Genomic DNA, 20974 nt, shown 5'->3' on the forward strand with positions numbered 1-20974 from the left:
TAGAAAATCTGAAAGTCATTACCAGAAAACTACTGGAGCTCATCAGTGAATTTAGTGAATTTATGGGTTACAAAATTAATATACAGAAATTTGTTGCATTTCTATACGTTAACAATTAACTATCAGAAAGAGATATTATGGGAACAATCCCATTTATCATTTATCATCACATCAAAAAGAAAATACCTAGGAATAAACCTACCTAAGGAAGTAGAAGACCTGTACTTGGAAAACTGTGACAGTGATGAAAGAAATTGAAGACACAAGCAGATGGAAAGGTATACTATGTTCTTGGATTGGAAGAATTAATATTGTTAAAATGACCATACTGTCCATGGCACTCTGTAATCCCTATCGAAATACCAATTGCATTTTTTTCACAGAACTAGAACAAATAACTTTTAAATTTGTAGGGAAACACAAAAGACCCTGAATAGCCAAAATAATATTGAAAAAGAAGAACAGTGCTTGAGATATTACACTCACTGACTTCAGATTATACTACAAAGCTACAACAACCAAAACACTATGGTACTGGCACAAAAACAGACACATAGATCAGTGGAACAGAATAGAGAGTCCAGAAATAAAGCTACAGACTTATGGTCAATTAATCTACAACAAAGGAGACAAGAATATACAATGGAGGAAAGAGTCTCTTCAATAAGTGGTGCTAGGAAAACTGGACAGCTACATGTGAAATGATGAAATTGGCACATTCACTAATACTATGTATATAAATAAACTCAGAATAGATTAAAGACCTAAATATAAGATTCGAAACCATAAAATTTCTAGGGGAAAGCATAAGCAGAACACTCTTTGACTTAAATCATAGCAATATTGTTTTGTATCTGTCTCCTAGAGTAAATGAAATAAAAGCAATAATAAACAAATGGGACAATACCAAACTAAAAAGTGTTTGCACAATGAAGAAAACTATCAACAAACAATAAGACCACCTATTGAATGGAAGAGGATGTTTGCAAAGGATATATCTGATAAGGCGTTAATATCCAAAATATACAAAGAACTCACACAACTCAACATCAAAAAAAAATAAACAAAGCAATTAAAAAAAGAGTGGAAGATCCGAATTAACATTTTTCCAAGGAAGACATTCAGATTATCAACGGGCGCATGAAAAGATGCTCAACATCACTAATCATCAGGGAAATGCAAATCAAAAACCACAATGAGGTATCACCTCACATCTATCAGAATGGCTGTCATTGAAAAGGATACAAATAACAAGAGAGGATGTGGAGAAAAGGGAACCCTTGTATACCATTGATGGGAATGTAAATTGGTGCAGCCACTATGGAAAATGGTATAGAGGTTTCTCAAAAAACTAAAAATAGAACTACCATATGACCCAGCAATTCCACTCCTGGGTATTTATCTGAAAAAAGGAAAACACTAATTTGAAAACATATTTGCACACCAATGTTCATAGCAGCATTATTTACAACTGGCAAGATAGGGAAGTATCCTAAGTGTCCATCAACAGATATGGATAAAGAAGAGGTCACGTATGTATGTGTGTGTGTGTGTATGTACACACACACACACACACACACACACAGGAATACTACTCAGCCATAAAAATGAAAATTTTGTCATTTGTAGTGACATGGGTGGACTTAGAGGGTATTATGCTAAGTGAAATTAGTCAGATGGGGAAAGACAAATACCACATATCACTTATACGTGGAATCTAAAAAAATATGACAAACTAGTGAATATGACAAAAAAGCAGCAGACTCGCAGATACAGAGAACAAACTAGTAGTTACTAGTAGGGAGAGGGAAGAGGGAAGGCAGGGTATAGGATTAGGGGTTTAAGAGGTACAAACTATTATGTATAAAATAAGGATATATTGTACAGCATAGGAGAGATAGCCAATATTTTATAATAACTATAAATGGAATATATCCTTTAAAAATTGTGAATCACAGTGGGGAGGGTATAGCTCAAGTGCTAGAGTGCATGCTTAGCATGCATGAGGTCTTGTGTTCAATCCCCAGTACCTCCTCTAAGAATAAGTAAATAAATAAACCTAATTATCTCTCCCTACAAAAAAAAAATTGTAAATCACTATATACCTGTAACTTATATAATATTGTACATCAACTATAATTCAGTTAAAAAGAAAGGCCAGCCAATGATATTGACATTTGTGAAATACCTCCAAATAGAAAGGCAGAAATCCAGAATAATTGACAAAGATGAATCATAAGGAAATAGAGACAATTCAAGGAACAAAGAGAACTTAGTAAAATAACATCTTCAGAGAGATAAAAAAATTTTTTTAGTCCACTAAATAACAGGATGTAAATTTTAAAAAGGAACAATTTTACACCTCCTAGGAGGACTATCATCAAAAGACAGATAATAATAATAAGTGTTGGTGAAGTTGCAGAGAAATTAGAGCACTTACACACTGCTGGTGAGATTGTGAAATGGTGCAGCCACTTTTGATTACAGTCTGCTAGTTCCTCAAAAGGTGATAAAATTATTCTTTGAACCAGCAGTTTCTCTCCTAGGTATATACCGAAGAGAAATGAAAATATGTGTGTCCGCACAAAAACTTACCCATGAATGTTTATAGCAGAATTTTTCTTAATGACCAAAAAGAGGAAACAACCCAATGTTCATAAGCTGGTGGAAGGATAAATAAAATGTGATATATCTGTACAATGGCATATTTGTCAATAAAAAGAAATAAAGTATTGATATAAGGTCATATATATTGATATGGATGTACTTTGAAAACATTATGCTTAATGAAAGAAGCCATTCAGAAAGGATCACGTAAGATTCCATTTATATGAAAATTCTATAGAGACAGAAAATAGATGTTACTTGTTGATTAAGGCTGGATATTTGGAGAGGAAACAGGGAGTATCTGTTAGATATTAATGGCTACTGCTAACAAGTGTTCCTGTGAGATGATAAAAATGTTCTAAAATTGGTTATGCTGATGTTTGCACAACTCTATGAATATACTAAAATTACACACATTAAATGGGTGAATAGTATGGTATGTGATTTATATCTCAATAAAGCTGTTACTGTCAATCAGAGGGGAAAAAAGAGCCCTCTGGGTTTTTTTTTTAATGGAGGTACTAGGGATTGAACCCAGGACCTTGTGCTACTAAGCATGTGCTGTACCACTGAGCTACTTCCCTTCCCCATTTTCATGTTAACTATTACAGATAAAAATAACAAAGGAGTCAGATAGTTATCTTGTCTCTCTTTATTTTGCATTTTCTTGTGCATCCAGTGAGCCAACTTTCAGAGAATTGTTTCTATTATTTTTAACTTTCAGTGATAATTTCTTCCTACAGTAACTGACCTTAGAGCAGCTGATGCCTTAGATCTTTCTTGCACACTTCTTTTTATTCTCTTAATGGTGTCTTTTGAAGGGTTTAAATTCCTAATTTGATTAACCCAACTTAATCAAGTTTTTTTTAAAGATTTACACTCAAATATAAAAATATTTGCTCAACTTGCAATCACAGATTTTCCTGCATTTTTTTTCTTTTTTTAAGAAATTTTAAAGTTTCACATTTAGTATTTGGATCTGTGACCAATTTTGAAATAATGTTTATATGTGGAATGAGTTATTGATAAAGGTTCTTTTTTTTCATATGCATACTAATTGTTCCCGCACAAACTGTTGAAAAATTGTTTTCTTGCTTTTGAATTTTCTTTGCACATGCATTGAAAATTAATTGACCATATACATGTGGATCTATTTCTAGACTCTCCATTTTTCTTCCATTCTGTGCTGTGGATGTTTATCTTCCTTTGTTCTCTGCTTCTGTCTTTAGGTCAAATACCATATTGTTTTGTTTACTGAAGATTTTTAATGTCTTGAAATTAAATAGTATGAGTTCTAACTTTGTTGTTCTTTACCAAAATTGTTTAGTATTTTCATATAAATTAGAGTTGGCTTGTCTATCCCATAAGTAAGCTAACTGAAATTTTGACTGAGATTGCCTTGAATCTGTAGTTTTAATCGAGGAGAAGTGACATCTCCTACATACTGAGTTCAGTTCAAATCCATGAGTACTGTATGGTCTCTGTATTTATTAAGGTCTGCATTTATTTGGTATTTTGAAAGTTTATCTCACCAATGTTTTGTAATTCACTGTATCAACAGACTAAAAAAGAAAAAAGCATTTGATGATCTCAATGAATTAAAAAAAAATGACAAAACTCAATATTCATGATTTTAAAAAAGACTTTATAAATTATAATGGAAGTGTGCAGGTCTTGTACATGTTTTAACAAATTCATCCATTTAGTATTTCATATTTTTATGTTATTAAAATTGTATTCCTTTTTAGAATTACAATTTCCAATTATTTATTGCTAGTATGTACAAATACAGTTAATATTTATATATTAATCTTGTCTCTAGTGTTCATGATAAAGCCCTTTTTCTAATAGCTTTTTTGTAGATTCTGTAGGATTTGCTATATTAGCTAGTCATATCATTTGCAGTCAAGGCAGTTTTATTTATTCTTTTCCATCTGGATGCTTTTTATGCCTTTTTTTTTTTTTTTTTGGCTTTTTGTACTGTCCTAGAATATTTAGTAATATATTGAATTCAAGTGGGCAGAATGGACATTTTTGCCTTATTCCTAATCTTAGTAGATAGCATTTGCTCTTTCACCATTAAGTGTATGTTAGCAGTAAATTTTTCATAGATGCCATTAATAAAATTGAGAAAATTACCTCTGTTATAATTTATGAAGTCTTTTTTAAAAATCATGCATTAATATTGAATTTTGTCTCTCTATTTTTTCTGAATTTGAGAAGATTTTTTTCTTTTTCAGTTTAATATAGTAAATTTCATTGATAAATATTTAAAAACTGACTTCAACTGTTTAAGTTTATTCCTAAGGATAGACTCCACTTTGCTGTAATGTATTAATCTTTTAAATTTATGGTTGAACTTAATTTGCTAAAATTTTTTAAAGACTTTTGTATCTATTTTTTGAGAGATACTGGTCTGTGGTTTTCTTTTCTTGTAACATCTTTGTATCAGGGTAATACAAGGCAAATAGAATGATTTCAGAACTAATCTCTCTTCAAAAGAATTTGTATAAAATTAGTATTACTTACTCCTTAAATGTTTGTCAGAATTTATAGGTGAAGCTGTCTGAGTCTGGAATTTTATGTGTGTGTGAAAATGTTAAACTGTAATTTCAGTTTCTTTATGGCTAGTCAGGTTTTCTGTTTTTCTCTGAGCTTTGGTAGTTTGTGACTTTCAAAGAGTTTGCTCATCTATTTTTCAAATTTATTGACATAAAATTATTCATAGCGTCGCTCCATTACCATTTTAATGTTTATAGTAATGCTAGTTTTCCCACTCCTGATGTTGGTAATTTATGTCCTTTTTTCTCCTTTCATTAGTTTGGGTAATTTTATTGACCTTCTCAGAGAATCAGCTTTGGGTTTCATTGCTTTTTTCCTATTTTTGTTTTTCTATTTCATTGATTCAACTTTTTATCATTTTTTCTTCAGCTTATTTTTTATTTTATTTGCTCTTTTTCTAGTTTCTTATGGTGGAAGCTGAGGTCATTAAATGACAGCATTTTTCTAGTATAAGCTTTTAGTAGTGTAAATTCTCATCTGAGTACCTCTTTTGCTTCATCCCAGAAATTTTAATTTTATTTTTATTTTCAGACAGTGTATAATACTTTTTTATTTTCCTTCTGATTACTTCTTTCATCCACAGATTATTTAGAAGTGTATTTTCACTATCCAAATATTTGCAGATTTTTCCAGGTATCTTTCTATTATTGATTTTTTAAAATTACATTATTGGATCATATTTAATGTAATATCAACATGGCTGCATTAAAATTACATGATTTTTCTTTCCTATTTGTCCTACCTTTTCTCTGTTCCTGTTTGCCTCTCTTCTTACTTTCTTGGATTGTGTATTTTTAAAAATAAGCACATTATTTATATTATTAGCTTATTAGTTTTATCTCTTTTTTCATAGTGACTCTAAGGTTTATAATATACAGCCTTATATTACCACTGATTTAGATTTATAAAAAGCTAATGGAAACCCTTAACATCAGGGGAATGGAACTAGCTAATGTATTCTAGAAACTAAAGGATTCTTGAAAATCTAGAGCTTATTGTTAACCCCCTATAGCCACACAGCCTTCTTTTGTGTTCCTCAGATACCTTCAGCATACTCCTGCCTCAGGGCCTTTATACTTACAGTTCCTTTTGCCTAGGACATTCTTTTGCTAGATAGTGACATAGGTTACATTTGCCTTCTCTCTCTGCTACTAAACTGTTAACTGATTAGAGAGGTCTTTCCATATCATCCTACCTAAAAAAGCCATCCCTGCTCCTCATTTCTATACTCTTGTTTTGACTTATTTTTACTTCATGGTACTTATCCCTCCCTGGACTTACAAATTTGTTTCTCTGGATTCCTCTCTTTGTTCTGTTCACCTTTACATCCCTTTACATCTCTGACTCCTTCAACAATGCCTGGTGGTCAAAAACTGATCAATAAATGTTGACTAAGTGATATTAATTTGTGTCTCTTTTGTATAGTCTCCTTAGAAAAAAGACCTAATCTTCCTTTTTACTGAAAATTCACCATTAAATTGCCTTTCAGTATGAAATTAAAATTTATTGCTCAAACTCCTTATTTTTTTAATTTAACAGTGAAATATTACAAAGAACTTAGTACCTGCTGTATATTTCCCTTTCAAAGACTTTCTCCTGCGCTTTTTTGCTGTTGATGTCTGAATATATATTCTAGACCAATATGTAAATTTCACCATTGTTCAGAAATATAATTATTTATAGGATTAAAGACTAAGCAATTAATTTTAATTATTTCATTTTAGTTCCAAAAATCGAGAGGTGACCTTGAATTGGTACTATCTACTATTCAGTCAAGGAATGAAAAGTTAAAGGAAGATTTGGAAAGGTATATTTAAAAGTACCATTAATCATTGATATATATTGACTTGTATTAATATTTTATTTGACTATTGTTTATTTTGTTTTTCCATGTTTTAAAGGGAGCAAAAATGGTTGGATGAACAGCAACAGATACTGGAATCTCTTAGTGTACTACACAATGAATTGAAACATCCGGTTGTGACATTTTCTGAATCAAGGTATTGATTTTGTGTTCCAGGTTTTTAAATTAGGAGAAATTACTTCCTTTTACAAACTACATGAAACATGTAGATGAAAAAAAAGGTAAATTTTACCAGAAATTGTGAGTCTTACTCTAACTTTTGCTAATTGTTAGATTATGTAATCTTTTAATAATTCTTTGAGTAATTTGAATTTTAGTTTTCCTACACATTAAGTAGAGAATATTTCTCTCAAAAAAATGATGTAAATGAACTTATTTACAAACTGGAAATAGACTCATAGACATAGAAAACAAACTATGATTATTACCAGAAGGGAAAGGGAAGGAAAGGAGGGATAAATTAGGAGTTTTGGATTCACATATACACACTACTATATATCAAATAGGTAAACAATAGGACCCACTGTATAGCACAGGAAACTGTATATTCAGTATCTTGTAATAACCTATAATGGAAAAGAATCTGAAAAAATATATATATACGTGTAACTGAATCACTTTACTATACACCTGAAACTAACATAACATTGTAAGTCAACTATACTGCAATTAAAAAAAAGCCAGTTATTTGATTTGAAAGTTTTGGGAAAAAAACTGAAGTTTGAAAAAATATTTTGAAGTTTTAAAAATACTTTTTGATCAACTTTATGAGTAACCAGTTGCATATACTTTTGTATTTTATCAGTGAAATATTTCTCTTAATTTATTTTGAAATCTGTTAGAATCTTTAATGAGCTGAAAACTAAAATGCGTGACATAAAAGAATATAAGGAAAAAATCTTGGTTACCTTGGGCGAGTTTCTAGAAGACCATTTTCCTCTGCCTGATAGAAATGTTAAAAAGAAAAAGGTAAGTTTCAAAGAAGACATTAATGTAGATATTCTTATGTGAAATTGTTTCAGATAGGTTCAAGTGTAAATTTTCTGATATATTTTTGTACATTATACATTTCAAAGATGTATACACATGGATGCATGTACAGAAATATTCAATGTACAGAAATATTCAATCATCAATCATATTACTGTATTTGTTGAAAAATTAGAAGCAACCTAGTTACTCAATAAAATAGGACTAAATACTTTGTTTACATTGTATCCATATGATAGCAAAAATGCAGCTTTTAAAAATAAGGTATCCAGCACTATCAAAGGAGTTTATAAAATGCTCACAGATTATTGTTAGATGGGAAAAACTCAGATGATTGAATTGTATGAGTCTAATTTGTACCAAAAAATGTAATAATGCTTGTGTCTGGGGCTAGAATTGTAGGTGAGATTTGTTTTTGTTTTCATTTTTCCTTATGTTCCAAATTTTCCATAAAAAACATATGTAACTTTTAAAATCGGAAAATATCTGTTAATTAGGGTAAGTTACTAGCTATTTTAATAGTAGTTATGATGGAATAAACCTTTTCCACAAAAGCAAATGAGTATTTCATTGGGTGACAGAAGATTGGGAACAACACTTTAATTCCTTTTTTGAAAACAGTAAATGCACAACATTGTAAACTGATTATACTTCAATTAAAATAAGTAATTAATTAAAAAATAAAACCAGTATATGGTATAAATAAATGGAACTTGTAGAAATGAAATAGACACAAAGGATATCTTTGGCATATTTTTTAAAAATCTCAAGACTTGGTGGGGGATTTCTCCATTCTTCTGGGATGGAATGTTCTCTGTAGAAGTCTGAGGGCAGCCTGTAGATGTCTTGTTGCTTCTGACTATATGCCCGAAGAGTTCTTTATCTTTGAACTTCAGTAACTTAACAGGGATATGTCAGTGTTGATCATTCAATATCAGTTTTGCTTTGAAGATGACATTGTTTCCAGGGGCAGATTTAGAAATCATTTCATGGAAATTTTATTTTATTATATCATATTCTTACGTTGAAACATTTTTTCTTTGTCTGCTTTCATTATATTTTTCCTCTGGATTTTCTTGGATTGTCTCAAAGCTTTATATTTTCATTTGTGCCTAGCTGCTTCTTATTTCTTTATCAGTTCTATAATTGTGTTTACTTTCGTTACTAGTGAATGATATGCTGCTTTTTGCCATTTTTTCATTTAGTAAGGTATTAGGGGACAGATTTTGAGATCCAGCTTTACTGTCTTTAGTCAGGAATCGCAGTTATTTTTTTTTTTAACTGTTTCTTTAATGTGTTTGTATTTCCATAAGACCTTATAAGGACTCCATGGCAGTCTTTGACTTTTGTCAGGAAAGTACTAGATGTCCCCATACTTGGAGACTTTGCAGTTAATTGAATAATTGAACTTAAAAGTTAATGATTAGGTTTATTATTATCCTGGGAGATTTCTAGCAGTTTCCCTTAGAACCTTGTCCTAATGAACATTTTCAACAGTAATTTGGATAAAGAGGTAGAAGACATGGTCATTAAAGTTTACAAATGATGTGAAACTAAGAGGACTAGATAGTAAAGTTATTGGATGACAGAATTAAAGACTATGTTTTTCAACTGGCCAAAATAAAAGAGGATGGCCCAAATAAAATTGGATGATACTTAGTGGAGATTAGAATATCTTTCTTGGGTTTAAAATGTTCAGTAATGAAGGAGACATATCTTAGCTAAATATAATGAAAGAGACTTCAGCATTTTAGCTGATGGTGTTCTTAGATAAAGGTCGGCAGGGTGAAATAGATGTCCAGAAGCTAATGCAATCTCAAACTTAATGAATAGAATTCCAACATCTACAGGTATGGAAATGAGTCTTTTCTTTTCATCTTTGATTTTCAAATCATACCTATACCATTGTGGAGACTGGATGTTTTTAAAAAGGCAAATGAGAGCACATTCAGAGAACAACCATGATATTGAGGAGCTGCAAGTCTATGAAAAATAATTGAAGAAACTCCTGAAGACTAATATGGAGAAGACATGGAGCTCATAACAGCTGTCCTCAAATATTTGAGGAACTTTTGGATAGAACTGGAATGAGATTTATTCTCTGTCATTCCAAGGAAAAAATAACTACTGAGTTGAGTTAACATTAGGAACTGTCAAAAACTATAGAAAGATGAACAAGCCTCCCTGGGAAGCAAGTTTCCTGTCCTGAAGCTATGTAAATTTAGCCTGGAATGTCATTTGATTGAGATATTTTGATTCAGAGGGTTCAAACAGTTTCTTTCAGGTGTGTTATAATACTTATAATATAATTTATCCATTATATGTTTATAGATAGACAGCCTGAATTGTGTCTTCTGGTAATTGCAAAAGATTTCCCTGTCTTAGAGGTTGTTTCAACTATATTTTTATGAACCTTACTATTTAGTATAAGCAGGTTGCTTTTTTCAGAATTCTTAAATCATATAATTATAAATGCCTGGTTTTAATATAACTTGTATCATTGTGATTGAGAAATATAATTTAAAAATTTTTAAATAAATACAGTCTAGTATTCTGCCATTGGCTGAATCAAAATGTTAATTCTTTGTTATTCGTACTTCTCTCAAAGAAAAACATTCAAGAGTCAACTGCACAGCTGATAACACTGCATGAAATTTTGGAGGTAAGCGTTTTGTGTGGTTGTTTTGTCTTTAAGATGTCTCTTAATTAGTGATTTGTGAGCAATTATATGTAGGCTTGAAAATGAAAAAATGTGGCTTTAGTTCTTAAGGTATACACCAATTTTTATTAAATATGTGTATATTTATTTGTCTTTAGAGTAAAATTAGTTTCTATTTTCTATAAAATACTAGAAAGAATATTATTTTTTAAAAGAAGATGAAATTGATGCTTGCCCTTAATCATATTATCAAGTTTATTACTTTAAGAACATTTTAATAATATTATTTATTATCTACACAGTGAAGCCCTATGGTTTTACATTGATGTAATCTTTAGTTGGCAACTCTGTATTCTATCTAAAATACGTAAGTTAGTTTAAGGATTCTTTCCACAAAGTTGCAGACATTTGTGCACAAGTTTTCCGTAAATAACACCACCTCCTTTTTTTCATAATGTTAGGACTGAGTAATTCCAATTTCTACTTCACATTTACTTTTTTTTTTTACCAATATCTTGGACCTTTTTAAAAAAAAGTTTTGAACTTCAGCCAAATTATTAAATATATTAAATATTTTAGAATATCTTGATAAGACAATCTATTGCAAATTAGACAGACAGGAAAGTAAATAGTCTGTGAAGAGCTATTTAATGACTAATGTAGCTTTTAAAAATCATTGGTAAGTTTAGAAGAAAGTAGTTTTAGAAAACTTGTTTTATTATAACTAAATTGGATGCCAAAGTTTCTAGTTTTTCCAGCTAAGTGGTTTTGATGCTTCAGGATATCTTAATATAAAATATTGCTTTGAAAGCAGAATGCAAATATTTATTAGATTTGTGGTTAGAATCTTTTTAACATATTTCTATTTGCTCCATTTTATACTGAAACTAAAAATACTACTATTTCTCATGGATGACTTAACTTTTTAATAAAGATTGTCATATATGTGGCAAATATTGACAGTTATTAACTGGGAAGTACATGTGTGATTTTTCAGTAGTGTACTATGGGATACTATATAAAACTTAGAAACCATTTTTGTCTCTAAGGATTATGTTATCAATGATAGAAGGAAAAATTTAAACTGCAGTCAATGAAGAATGAAACAATATACATGTTCATCTTAAAGTAGAATTTTTAGCATTTAATTGTTTCTGGCATCTACTATAATTTTGATTAAAATAATTGAAGATAGACATGAAAAGTAAGAAAGATTTTAAATCGTGTTAAAATAATCAGTTGCTCTAAAATAGGACTAATATTTAATTCTTTTATTGCCATACCTAATAGAAATGAGACCAAAAGCTTTTTTATCCAGGATGTGGTAGTTGAAATAGCTAAAGTTAATGACAAATGAAATTTTATTTCAAGAATTGAGATATTGATATTATTATGAAATGTCATTGAGATGAGAGCTTTATAGTTGGTTTACCATTTAATTTTCTGTGGAATTTTATATTTGTATAAATTGTACTTTTCCTTTTCTGTGTTTCTTAAAATAATATCTTTAAGTTAAAGCCTTGGCCTGGCAATTCAGAGATACAGAGTCTAATCCATAAATCTGCTATTACTTATGTGCCCTTTGAGGAATCTTTTAACTCTTTTGAATTCTGGCTTTGTAAATTATGAAGGCACTGTGTGGGAGCTGAAGAGGTAGAGTAATAATTGATATACATTTAGTATTTTTAAGTATGTTTCATAGAATGTCAGTGTCCAGAGAATTTAAATATGTCCCCTTGGAAAAACTTCTATAATGCCAGTGGATCTGAGAAAGACGGGTGATTCTCAGTGCACATTAGCAATCTTTGCTCAGCTTGTTTAACCACAGAACCCTGTTTCTCAAGACTAAGAGAATTCTCATGGAGACCAATTCCATGGAATGCCCTTTGGGAAGTGTTAGTCTTATATAATTTATACGAATACTCAAAACTTCTCAGTTTGTGGTTATAACCCCTCAGTATCCTCAGTGAAAAAAATCAAAGGTATTTAAGATGAATTTGAAGGAAATGATGATGATAGAATTATTGTTTTGAGGATTTATGGGATGAGTCAGTGGTTTTTTTTTGATGTGAGAGGTGGGGGAAGGGTTGGTGATTTCTTTCCCCCAAACATTAAGACATGCATGCTGTGTTTTTGAACTCTATGTGTATTTTGTTGAGTATTTAATTTTTAATTTTTATTTTTAAGAAATTGTTATAACCAAACTTCTAACATAAACATAAACATAACATAAAGAGAAGTGGGAAAATTGTAAATGCCTTTTAACCAGTGTTTAGGAAATGTTTTTAAAAGTTAAGATGCAGCGGTTCATTTTAAAGCTTTTTCTATTTACTAATATTTGCAATTAAAAAATCAATAATTGAGTACATAGAAATGATAAAAAGTTCAAAGAGAAAAGAGACCAACATTCTTTGGTAAAAAACTTAATGTTTTATTATGGCTATATCAATTTTTTCCCAAGTAAGGTATATTTTGAATGATATTTTTTCCTAGATTCTTTTAAATAGATTATTTGATGTTCCACATGACCCATATGTCAAAATTAGTGATTCTTTTTGGCCACCTTATATTGAGCTACTCCTGCGTAATGGAATTGCCTTGAGACACCCAGAAGATCCAACCCGAATAAGATTAGAAGCCTTCCATCAGTAGAAGGATGGTCTTTTTTCACAGTACTTAAAGAATCTTGTCATTCAAGGATAATGGAAACACTGAGGGCTACTTGGAGAAAGAACATTATTTGCAAATCAAATGATATGGTTTTGAAATTTTAACCATGTAAATGTCATTACATATTTTTTAAAAGATCAAAAAGTGAAGAGCAAATTATGAAATTCAAAATAAACTGAAACATGAACCAAAAAAAAAAAACATTATTTGCAAATCAAAGTACATAGGCCATCTTCCTTTTATGCTTAAAATAACACATGCTGCCGTCTACTATTCATTTAAAAATGGTCCTTTCACATTCAGTCAGTGCTTTGGTGTTTTCAGCTGGATGGACAAGAATGCAAGTAAAAAATACTCTAGAATTAATCATTATAAAACTTTAAGTGTACTTTACGTCTATGGAAAATTCTTTGTTAATTTATAATATTGTTAATGTAACATTATTCTTTTGAAATTCATGAATTTCTTTCACACATTTTGATTTCTATTTGGTGCTTACATCCTTTAAATTTAGAATTATAATGGAAAGTCCACTTAACTTGCAAGATGTTCAAAAATTGACTTAGTGTCTCACGTAGAAGGAAGTATAATTTAGAATTATTTAGTAAATCTGTTCCATGTATCCTGCCATATTTCTTGACTTGTTAAAAATTGGAATATAAAAGAACTAATGGATAAAGGTAGCATGAAAACTATATTTTAATGTGTATTATATTACAGGTGATACTGTGTATTAAACCATTCTTGATTCTGTTAATTGTTTCTAACAAAATTGTGTTCATAAAATTTTGTTAATCCTCTGTGACTGTTCTGGAAATAAAATTCTCATTTTAAAATCTATCTTTTTTGGTGATGTGGCATGATATTTTAGAAGATTAAACAGACTTTTTCATAGGTTGATGAATGAAGATATTCTAGAACTACATACAAGCTAAACTAGAGAATTCCAAACCCTTTTTGTACTAATAATTTTCTAAGAGGACTTAGTACATACTTTTGTATTTGAAATGCTTTCTACTGTAGTATATTATCCACATTTCTTGCTTACCTTCAATACTTTATCTTTTCCAAAGTAAACAAATACTATTCCAAGTATACCATGTCCCTTTTTTAGCAAATACAAATACTGTTCAATATTTTAGAAAATGTAAGTTTTTTTATGGGGAGATGACACATAAAACCAGCTTCCTCGAATACTCCAGGTGGGAGTCAAAGGAATGAGCAACTTTATTCCTTGAAGCTGCCGCAGAAGGGAGAAGTCTGGCATGAATTCTACAGAGCAGGTAGTACTGTTGTCCGTGAACTTCTCTGTATTGCAGGTTACAGAAAGAAATAGGTAAAGACAAAAAACAACTTGATGACTTATTCAGCAAGCCTTTATTTCAAATAAATTTATCGGTTAGGATCTTTTTACTACAGAATTTCTATAAAAGTTTAAAGAAAACTACGATGATTGCATCCTGCTTCTTAATTTGTTAACCCAGGCTTCTTATGTAACAAGATTTTTGTCCGCTTTTGATCTCAATCATAAACAAGTTAAATTGTAGTAGAATGAGTCTTAACTTGTATTCCATCTAAGCTTAGAGCCCTTGAAGCTTTTGTGGCTTTGAGTATGTTGGAGAAGATGTTTCAAGTTCTGAGGACCTATACGTAGGAGCCATCAATACTGATGACAGAAACATTAAGAGTGTAATAAAGGAGTATTACAAGTAACTCTGTGCCCACAAATTTTATAACTTGGATGAAATGGGCTAATTCTTTGAAAGACAGAATCTACCAAAACTCACACAAGGAAAGATAACTACTCTCCAAAAGCTTTTATCTGTTGAAGAAATTGAATGAATAATTAATAAGCTGCCACAACAGATAACATCAGGCCCAGGTGGTTTCACTGGTGAATTTTACCAAACATTCAAGAAGAAAGTAATGCCAATTCTGTATAATCTCTTCCAAAAAATAGAAGAAAACTCATTCTGTGAAGCCAGCATTACCCTAATACCAAAATCAGAGAAAGACATTTTAAGAAAGGAAAGCTACAGACAAATATCTTTCATGAACATATATAAAAAAAAATCCTCAACAAAATAATCAAATTCAACAAGAAAATCAAATTTAATTCAACAAATAATCAAAAAAAATTATGCACCATGGCCAAATGGTATTTATTCCAGGTATGCAAGACTGGTTCAGCATTCAAAAATCAATGAATTTAATCTATCATGTCATCAAACTAAAACAGAAAAATCATACCCATGGATTACAGAAAGGCTATTTGACAAAATATGATACCCATCCATGATGAAAACTCTTAGCAAGCTAAGAGTAGAAAGGAACTTCCTTAGCTTGATAAAGAACATCTACAACCTTATGTTGTTATTAAAAAATTCTACAGAAAACTAAGAGCTAACATACTTAATGGAAACTATATTCTTTCTCTCTAAGATTAGGAACAAGGCAAGAATGTCTCTTCTCACTACAGCTAATCAACATTGTACTGGAATTTTCTACCTAATCCAGTAAGGCACAAAACATCCCAAGAATCAACAAAAAAATCTCTTAGAACTAAAGACCAATAGCAATATTGCAGGATACAAAGTTAACATAAGAAAGTCAGTTGTTATCTGTATACCTGAAACTCAAAACATTATTACAATAGAGCAAAAAATATGTACAAGATTTACATGAGGAAACCTACCAGAGTTATAAAAGAAATCAAAGAAGATCTAAATAGATGGAAAGATATTCCATGTTTATGGATAGTAAAACTCCATATTGTTAAGTCTTAATTCTTTCCAAATTGATTTATAGGTTTAATGCAACCCCAATCAAAATACTGGCAAGCTACTTTGTGGAAATCAACAAATTAATTTTAACTATATGGAAAGGCAAAAGACTCAATAGCTGCCACAGTATTAAAGAAGAAGAACAAAGTGGAAGGATTGACAGCAACCTCAAGACTGAGTATAAAGCTACAGTAACCAAGACTGTGATATTGATGAAAAAGCAGATCACTGAAACAGAATATAGAGCTCAGAATTATACCATACAAATATGGTCAGCTGATCTCTGATAAAGAAGCAAAGGCAATCCAGTGGAGAAAGCTTACACTTTTTCAACAGATGGTGCTAGAACAACAATACCTTGACATGCAAAAATGAAAAAAAGAAAGAAAGAAATTAGACACTAACATACTGACATTACATCTTTAAAATTTATTTTATTTTCATTTTTTTGGAGGGGAAGGGAATTAATTTATTTATCTTAATGTAGGTACTGGGGATTGAACCCAGGACCTCGTGCATGCTAAGCAGGTACTCTACCACTGAGCTATACTCTCCCTTTCTGACATTACATCTTTAACAAAAATTAACTCAAAATGGATCAGAGACATAAATGTAAAATGCACAACTATAAAACTTCTAGAAAGTAATATAAGAGAAAATATAGTTTGACCTTGTGTTTGATGAAGGCTTTTTAGATAAAACACCAAAAGCACAATCCATGAAAGAAAAAAATTGATAAATTGGACTTTATTAAAATTAAAAACTTATGATCTGTTAAAGGCACTGTTACAATGGAAAAACTAAGCCACAGGTTGGGAGAAAATATTTGTAAACCATGTATCTGAAAAAGATAACATAGAATACATCAAAATATACAGAGAACTCTTAAAACTCAACAGTAAGATAACAGAAATCCCAATTAACATGCACAAAATGTCTAAACAGACAACTCACCAAACAAAATGTACAGATGGCAAATAAGCAGATGCAATGATCTCCACATTCATAGAAATGTAAATTAAACAACAGTGAGATACCACTGCACACCTATTAGAATGCCCAAAATCCGAAACATTGACATCAAATGCTGACAAGGATGTGGAGCAACAGGAACGCTCATGTATTGCTGATGGGAATGCAAAATGATACAGCACTTTGGAAAAAAATTTCGCAGTTTCTTCCAGTACTAAGCATACTTTTTCTATACAGCCCACCAATTATGCTCCTTGATATTTACCCAAATGAGTTGAAAACTTATGTCCATACAAAATCCTGCACACAAATGTGTGTAGCAAGCTTTTTCCCTAATTGCCAAAGGCTGGAAGCAACCCAAATGTTCTTTAATAAGTGAATGGATAAATATACATCCATAAAATGGAATATTATTCAATCATGAAAAGAAATGAGATATTAAGCCACAAAAAGACATGGAGGAAACTTAAATGCATATTGCTGAGTGAAAGAAGCCAATCTGAAAAGGCTACACATACTGTGTGATTCCAGCTGTATGACATTCTGGAAAAGGCAAAACTATGGAGACATTTTAAAGATCAGTGGTTGCCAAAGGTGGCTTCAGGGGGTTGGTAGCAGGGAGGGCCAGGAGAGATGGAGTAAATAGATGAGAGTATTGTGAATATTTAGGGCAGTGAAACTATTCTTTATGATCCTGTAATGGTGAATACATAACACTATGCATTTGTCAAAACCCATAGAACTCTACAGTACAAAGAATGAATCCTAATGTAAACTATGGACTTTAGTTAATAGTAATGTGTCAATATTAGTTCATCAGTTGTAGCAAGTGTAAAACACAAATAGAAGACGTTAATGATAGTGGAAACTGTGCAGGGGGAAAGGGATCCTAGAACTGAAAGTGTATGTGAGTTAATGTTTTAATGTGAAACACTTTATTATAGCACTGCAAATAACAGGAGCATCAACATTGTGCTGGGTTTCTCTGTACCAAGTCACACTGAGCAATAAGGTGGGTGCTACACATGCAGTGGGTTTTGCCATAGCTAAGGAAGCCAGGACCAAAGAGTACTTAGCAACCTCTGTAGCAAGCAGCAAACAAGCCAGTCCTCCTTAGGGGGAGCAAATACTTAGGTTAGTCATGCAGTGGTTACCTTGACACATTTAGTTGTCTATGTGACTAGTTCCAGAAAGTGCTCAATATTAGAATATGGGTAAACCCTGTAGTTTTGCACTTAGCAAAAGCATGCAGGAATGCTCTTGGCCCAAGGAGGACTGCCTCTTCTAATATATATACCAACAGATGAGACCAAACATTTTAATTATATCAATGAGAATCCTCTTAACTCGCATACCAAAACCCAATTACCTTATGCAAGAGATATACCCAAAACAAAATAATTCAGAAAGGTTAAACATAAAAGGATAGAAAAAGTCTATAATGCAAATGGAAATTTTTTTGCCCACTTAAAAATTGAATTGCCTGTCGTTGAGTTTTGAAAGCTTTTGTGCATTCTGAATACAAGTCCTTTATCAGATATAGAATTTACAAATATTAGATAGGATTTACAAATATTGGATAAGAAAAAACCAATACTGGAAAAACTACTGAAATTTGAGTAGGGTCTACAATTTAGTTAATAGTATTGTACCAATGTTGGTTTACTGGATTTAATAGTTTTAATGCAGTTATGTAAGATGTTTATATTAGGGAAGCCACATGAGGGACAAATGGAAACACTACTTTTGCAGCTTTAAAATTACGTTAAAATAAAAAGCTAAAAAAAAGACTTCAAAGTGATACAATGAGTTCTCACATTAGTGTACTCTTCTAAGATATGACATGTACAGGTAAAATTTCAAAGAGCAAAGATGAGGAGAAATACATAGAAAGACTTAAGAACTAGGTAAACATATTAGTGGATCAGAAATCAGAAGAGAAAGAGAAAGTTGTGAGTGGAAGTGATGCCACAGTCATATATGCCTCTGGATTTAGAAGTACTTACTGTGAGAATTTGGTTCTTTCCTGGTAATGAATATTAAAACTTTTCTAGATGAGAAACAGGAGTAGAATCAAGGTCACTGATTGAAGCTAAGGGCTTAAGTGAGTCTTTTCACACCCAAAACCTTGTGAAAGGAGGTTTAAAACAAAAACAACTACTACTATGGCTTATAACGTGCTGTGGTACTCACATCCTTGAGTAGCCCCACGTACACAGATTATGTCTGCATTAATCTCTGTGACCAATAGCATTTGGTGAAAGTGACAGTGTACAGCTTTGAAAGTAAGATCATAGAACACATGGCCTCTTCCATCTTGATCTCACTAGGACTTTTGGCTCTGGGAGAAGCCTGACACCATGTCATGAGAACACTCGAACAGCTTGAGTTGATGGCCACATCAGGAGGAACTGAGATCTACCAACAGCCAGCAGCACTTGGTCAGCTGTGTGAGCGAGTCACCTTCAGCCTTCAGATAACCGTGGCCCGGACCAGAATCTTGACTGCAACCACGTGAGAGACTGAGCCAGAACTGCCCAGCTAAGCTGTTTCTCGGTAAATGACGCACTGAAACTGTGAGAAAATAACTATTTGTTGTTTTAAGCCATTTACTTTTAGATTATCTTATTATATAGTCACATATAATTTTATCATGCGAATGTTAAAACATCCTAACTGGTTATGGGTTTGAGGATGGGACAGACTAAAGCAAGGAAAAGGAGTCAAAACATAGGGGGAGAAGGAGAATAAAAATGACAAACCATAACATAAAGCACAAAACACTTTTCCTAGGAAAATGATCACACAAATAGAAATGTTAAATAAGTAAAGAAAATTAATCAAAGATAGCCAAGGCACAGCAGATTTTGTTTTTGCCTCTGCTTTTCCTGATTTCTAACAGAACTAAATTTTGTTTGGGTAACCCACTCTTCTCTATACAACCACGCATTTAACTAAACCAAACGTGGTTTGTGTGAATTCCCTTCTTAGTGATTTATTTAGGAATACATTTGCTGCAATATTGACTTAATATATATGTGTCTACTGAGGAACTTTAGGAGAAGACTTTTCTTACTGATTAAAATAATATATAGGAAGAGATGGCTTCTCTTATTCTAGTGGATGTAATTGGGACTGCATGGAACATCTGGAACTCTTTAACCATAAAGAGATTGCTATGGACAAATCTGGCATATTTAGTATGGCAGAGTCTCAAAAAAGAGAACAAATTCTGATAATGCTTTTGAGCCAGGGAATTAATTGGCCCTAGAGCTACTGTACTGGGGAACATGATATACAAGATAATAAATTTTCCTTCTGGTTTAAGTCAATTGTGACAGGTTTTTTATGTTACTTGAAACTGAAGACATTCAAGCTGGTAGCAATAGTCAATAAAATCATCAAATGAAACTCTCACTCAGGATGAAATTAATTTTATGAAATAGTCTGAAAAAGACTTTAAAATGCATATTTTGGGGTTGTTGGAAAAATTAATTTCCTTTTAAAAAGGGATAGGCACTGTAACACAAAAATAGGAACAAGTGAAGTAACATTTGGTTATGAAAAGGAATTAATTACAAATCCCATATCTGCTTAAATATAATAATTTAAATACAAATTTTACAAGTAGGATAAACTCTTGACTGGATAGTAAAAGACTCAATTAAAGAATTAAAAGATAATTTGAAGAATTCACCCAGAAATATAAAGAGATAAAAATTATAAGAGCAGATAAAAGATGCAGAGGACAAATTGAGGAACTTCACCAACATAGAAGTTCCTGATGAAAAGAACAGAGGGAATGATGGATAAGTAGTATTTGAATAGATAATAGCTGAAAATTTTTCTGCAGTAGAATAGAAAGTC

At 31.5% G+C, this 20974-nt stretch overlaps 1 protein-coding gene across 7 annotated transcripts in view; it reads left to right on the forward strand.

Moving 5' to 3' along the window:
- CENPK (centromere protein K) overlaps window positions 1-20974 on the forward strand; it is a 55922-nt gene that overhangs the window by 17524 nt on the left and 17424 nt on the right. For 3 of the 7 annotated variants that reach the window (XM_072958593.1, XM_006197519.4, XM_072958594.1), the window contains exons 6-10: window positions 6894-6976; window positions 7071-7169; window positions 7876-8002; window positions 10632-10685; window positions 13176-14192. In XM_072958593.1, the coding sequence (XP_072814694.1) occupies window positions 6894-6976; window positions 7071-7169; window positions 7876-8002; window positions 10632-10685; window positions 13176-13334 (522 nt within the window). In that variant the 3' untranslated portion in view covers window positions 13335-14192. Of the gene's footprint in view, window positions 1-6893; window positions 6977-7070; window positions 7170-7875; window positions 8003-10631; window positions 10686-13175; window positions 14193-19437; window positions 19664-20974 lie in introns of those variants that run through there. The other 4 variants (XM_072958597.1, XM_072958596.1, XR_012071427.1 and 1 more) reach the window with 3 other exon arrangements.

The sequence above is a fragment of the Vicugna pacos genome, chromosome 3, assembly GCF_048564905.1.
Source record: "Vicugna pacos chromosome 3, VicPac4, whole genome shotgun sequence".
NCBI lineage: Eukaryota > Metazoa > Chordata > Mammalia > Artiodactyla > Camelidae > Vicugna > Vicugna pacos.